General features: G+C 60.1%; 1 protein-coding gene across 1 annotated transcript; it reads left to right on the top strand.

Annotated features, from left to right (window-relative positions):
* The first annotated feature begins 447 nt into the window (after window positions 1-447).
* On the top strand, window positions 448-585 carry CHC_T00000919001 (hypothetical protein). The gene has a single exon (XM_005711446.1). The coding sequence runs from the start codon at window positions 448-450 to the stop codon at window positions 583-585; it is 138 nt and encodes a 45-aa protein (XP_005711503.1).
* Window positions 586-5,274: the final 4,689 nt, after the last annotated feature.

A 5,274-nucleotide genomic window follows, 5' to 3' on the forward strand; every position in this document is an offset into this window, starting at 1 on the left:
CTGCCAAGCGTAGAGGAGCTCGAGAAGAGGCTCAGGGGGAGGGGCACAGAGAAGGAGGCGGCCATTGTCACGAGGTTGGGGAATGCAATGAGGGAGATCCAAGCCAAGGACGAGAAGGGATTATTCGATGCTGTTATCGTTAACGATCAGTTTGACAAAGCGTACGCAGAGCTTAAGGAGCTAATCAAAGGCGGTGTGGAAGAAGCGATTAAGGCGCAGGCGTGAGAACGGGGCAGACGTAGAATTGGAGTAAGGCGTATCTATAGCTTGGTGGGGTGTCTCTGGAAGGGGGAAGTATAATTTTAACTTTTCGAGGTTTCCGCTTTGTGAGGGAATTCATCTTTGTAGATACCATACTGTAGCAGACTTGCTTGCGCTCTTCTGGACGAGCAACTCGAAGAAGCGTATCGTCCTTTAAATGAAAACTACGTTGAGGACGGAGATGCTATGTTCCGCTTTGATTATTCCCGGGAGTTTTTGAGGTGGGCTTTGCTTCCACCCGGATGGCATCCAACTTGGCATGTGGGCGTCCATGTCAAATCCAATAAGAAACTCGTAGCCTTTATTACGGCTGTCCCAGTGTAGTGCACTGACCCACCTTTTCCTTTTCCCAGGGGACACCTGTCCCCGGCCAGCACGACTCCTTCTCCGGGACACACGTGTACCGCGCGCCACGTGTAACCAGGCGTCAAGGCTCCTGTGTCCAGGTGTCACCCCCCCACGTGTAGTGGTTGTCATACCTCCCCAAGGGGAGTTTCTCCGGTCGTCGCTGCCGTCGTTTTAATTTAGTTTCTTTTAGTTTAATTAATTATAGCTCCGACGTCGGCTAGTATATAGCCGACGTCCGACCCTAAGTAAATCCTCACGAAGCTTTGGGTCTACAACTCGGGTTTCTGGAACGGAGTCGTAGCCTCGCGTCGGTCCCCGTCCCACGACGGTACCCTGCGAGCCATCTACGTCCCGATTCCCTCCTGCCTCTACCGCGCGCGTCGTCCCGCCACGCCCGGCCCTCCGCGCGACAGCTGTCCCTACCGCTCCGCCCCTCCTGGGCTCTGTTTTCCCACTTTTTCCCTTACTTTCCCTACTGCGCTTCGCGCCCGGCCCCGTACCGGTCCCTTACGGGTGGTCTCCCGATAACCCCCTACACGCGCCCCCGAACGCGCGCGCTCTGCCAGAGGGGGATCCCACCCTTCCCCCTCAGTGCACGACATTTTAGTCTCCCGACCTAGAAGTCTACGGAGTGTCCCTTATCCCTTACCGTTTTTGGTCCTAGGTGTTCTATCTCTGTTTCAACAGGTTCCGACAAGCTCAAGGCCATGGTATCCGGGTCCGATTCGTCCCGTGAGACCCGTCCTCGAGACGTGCCTCCGCCAGGTGCGGCGTGGATCACTCCGAGTTGTCGCGAGACGCTCCGAGAAGCGGAAAGATTCACGCTCAATACTGTAGCGGAGAAGCTCGCAGCGCAACCGTCGGCGCTGCGAGAAAACCTCAAGACTTTTATTGAGGAAACTATCGCGGCCCAAGCCGAGGTACAAGCCGCGCGAGAGCGCGATCGCCTAACCGCCCTGGAAGGCGTGCTCACCAAGGCCTGGCAGGCGGACATAGCTGCCAGCGCCAAGGAGGCCGCCATCCTGCGTAAGCAAGAGGAGACCGCCACGGCGGAGGAACTCAAGGCCCTCCGTCGAGAAATTGCCATCTTGAAGACGCAAACATCAGCCTCCGCTGCTGGAATCTCTTCGACTACAGTCGGAGTAGCGACTCTCCCTCCCGCTGAGGGGTTGCCCCCGTTGAATAAGAGCCTGCTCTTTTCCAACGTGACAACGCCGGCGCTGCAAGCCGCGGGGATACGGGTCCCCTCCATGGAGACCGCACCCCAATTCTCCGCCAATCCGCAGGCGTCGCGAACCGCGGCAGGAGCCTCCGGCGAGGGAGCCTCCGCCGGACCTATCCACCTTGAAGGTGATTTACCTTCCCAGAATTTACGGGGAGAGGACCCCGATCAAGGGGGAAGCTCAGACGACGAGGGGAGTGGACGACGAAAAAAGTCCAAACCCAGTCGGAAAGAGCGAAAGGCGAACCGTCGCAAAGGACGAAAGGATGGATACCCTCCGGACGGGTACTCAAGCCCGTCCTCGTCATCCTCCTCTGACTCGGAGACCGATTCCGAGTCAGAGTCCCTTACGGCCCCAATGCCGACGTTCGGCCCCAAACAGAAAAAGGTTTCTGTCTGGAAGCCGACGAACCACCGGTTCAGAGGTGTGTGCAACTACCGAGCCTACCGCCTCGTGGATACCGACCCCACCCTGGACGACCGGGTCTACGCTACCACCCGTAAGAGGGTGCAGTACCTCCTCGTGGTCATGGGGGAGTACAAATTCAGCGGGGTAGATCCTATCAGGGTCATCAGCTTCCTGGCTCGCTGCAAGGAAAATTTTGACAACGCCAATATGAGCGAGGCGATGGCCCTGATGGCCCTACCCCATCTGCTGGCTCCGCCAGCGAAGGAAGCGTATGAGTCCCAGCGGGGACTGTACTGCAAATCTCAGGGGATCGCGAGCTGGGCCGCCGCCGTCAATTGGCTGTTGCGCACATATGCGACGAACCTCGAGATCGAGCGGGCCCTCACGGCATTGAGGGAGCTACGCCAGAAGCCGGGTCAACTGGAAACCGAGTACGCTACTCGAATGTCCACCGCCCTGGGGAGGTGCGGGGACGTGCACTCGGCATACGAGAGGACGACCCTCTTCATCGAGGGGCTCACCCCCGCGATCAAGCCGCTGGTGTTACAAGCTCGCGAGGATCGACCGCGATCCTCGTTCGAGGATACCATCGCCCTCGCGCGCTCGCACGGCGATGCTTTCCGGGCCCAGCACGGGGCGGGGCGCCGCGTGGAATTCGGGAAGCCTCGCCCGGTTAAACAGGTTCTCGCTGCCCTGGATGGCGCCCCGTCGTCGTCGACCGGCCCCTCTCCCAGTTTTCAAACGGCCCGGGGAGCCGAGAACTACTTCGCTACCGATGGTGACCTCGCCGGGGGGGCTCCTTCCCTCCCGACGGAAGAATCCTCCTTCAACGACGGAGACTCGCTGTTTTACGGCGACCGGCGCAAGCCGTATCAACCCGCTCGAGAGCCCGCCGAGGGCTTTCGCGGACTTCCACCCGGGAAAACGTCCCGTAATTACCAAAAGGATCGGCGGGGACCTCCGTCCCCGCAGATCATCTGCTTCACCTGTTATCGGGTCGGGGACCACATTTCCCCCGACTGCGACATGAAGGTGAAGTATGTATCCCTCGTACCCCATCAGTACGAGAAGTTGACCGCGGCCCAAAAGAGCCGAGTGCCTCCGGAGGCGTACCTCCGAGCCGTCGCCCTTCTCAGTTACGAGGCGAACCGGGTAATGAACCCCGACGCCGTCGCCGGCCCGCCGCCGCGTGCGGGTACCGGGACGAGGACCGTACCGCCCCCCGGGGAAGCTTCTCCTCCTCCAAAAAACTAGGAGAACCTCAGCCCGCAGCAGCTGAGGTGGACACGGTCACATCCCCGGATCACTCGCCCAGGGTGGCGGAACCGTCGTCACCTCCCGAGGCGGAGAAGCGGTACCGGATACTCGGCCGCAAACACACTGGGCCATTCCAGGGAGACCCCGACCCCGAACGGCTCGGTACCTTACGCCGACCATGGCGAAGAAACACCCCCCCGCTTGCAAGGGGTGTTAGCCATCCCGAGACAGTGCTCGCGCTGTCTCGGCGGAATTACAAGGTCTACGCAGACCTTGGATTATCCCCGTCGATATTGGTGCGCCAGCTCACAATATTAGATACAGGGGCTGGCTCCAATTTCGTACGGGCCGACACGCTTCCCTCCGGATGGGAGGCGCTGATTATTCCGGGTGAAATCCCGACGATCGCGGACGCCAATGGGAGACCATTGCGTACGAGCGGCCAAATCCCCCTCGTGGTGCGGTTAGGTGACCGTACCATGAGGTGTACCTTCATCGTCTGTGAACGATTAGCCGCCCCCGTGATACTGGGGTGCGACTTTAACGACAAGTTCGTCGAAGCCATCTACCCCCGGCGGAAGGAGGTGGAACTGGACGATGGTACTAAGATCCCCATCGTCCGGAAGCCGGCGTCTCGGGCCGCGAACGCCCCTCCCCTCCCGACGGAGCAAGAGTATGCCCCCGCCGCTGGGCGGACTTCCCCAAGGCTCAAGGTGTCGCGCGCCGTGGAGATCCCGGCGGGCACCCAGGCTTGGGTATACGTCACAAGTGGACGGGCCGGACTCTCGGTCCTCGACGCGAACCCGCAGTTATATGCGAAGCATCGGATCTCTCTCTCCAACGGGGTGGTGCACATCACCCCGTTGCAAAAGTTCAAGGTTCTCATGGCGAACTTCTCGACCGCCAACAAGAGGTTGTCGAAGAACCAAGTCGTTGGCTTCGTCACTCCCCATCCGCGGGCGATGGTGCGCACGGCGATGCCGTTGGACGCGGTCCTAGCCGCGGAATTCTCCGAGGGGAGCCCCCCTCTACAGGGCGAGAGGCCCCCTCGTGGAGCCCTCCCCCAAGCGGAGCCATCCCCTCCGTCGGAGTCGGTTCCCCTCGACCACCTGCCGGCGCAAGTGCGAGGGCAGGTCCGCACCATGCTCGCGCCCTACGCCGGAATGTGGGATGGAAACTGGGGCGAGGTTCGGGCGACAGAGCATCGCATCGAACTCACCCCCGGCGCCAAGCCGTTTCGATGTCAGCCCTATCGAGCTGGTCCCCGCGCCCGGGAGGCGGAACAAGCCTCGGTTGACGAGATGTTAGCTGGCGGGGTAATTTCCCGGTCCAAGTCCGAATGGGCGTCCCCCGTCGTGCTCATCCCCAAGTCAGATGGGAGCCTCCGTTTCTGCATCGATTATCGACGGCTGAACGCGTTGACCGTGCGAGATACGTACCCCATCCCTCGCATGGACGAGTGTATTGACACACTCGGGGAAGCCAAGGTCTTTTCTACCCTTGATTGTAACTCCGGGTACTGGCAAATTCCAGTCGCCAAGGAGGATCGACCGAAGACCACGTTTACGTGCCACGCCGGGACGTATCAATTCAACCGTATGCCCTTCGGGTTGATGAACGCCCCGGCCACCTTTCAACGTATGCTGGATATCCTCCTCTCAGGCTATCGCTGGAAGAGCTGCCTCATCTACCTGGATGATATCATAATCTTCTCCAAGGATTATGACACGCACCTCAAGGATGTGGACGTAATACTCCGTGCTCTGCAGCAGGAGGG

The sequence above is a fragment of the Chondrus crispus genome, genomic scaffold (assembly GCF_000350225.1).
Source record: "Chondrus crispus Stackhouse genomic scaffold, scaffold_730, whole genome shotgun sequence".
In the NCBI taxonomy this organism is placed as follows: Eukaryota; Rhodophyta; class Florideophyceae; order Gigartinales; family Gigartinaceae; genus Chondrus; species Chondrus crispus.

Coding starts and splice junctions, on each gene's coding strand:
- CHC_T00000919001 (XM_005711446.1), top strand. CDS start 448: ATGTTCCGCTTTGATTATTCCCGGGAGTTTTTGAGGTGGGCTTTGCTT.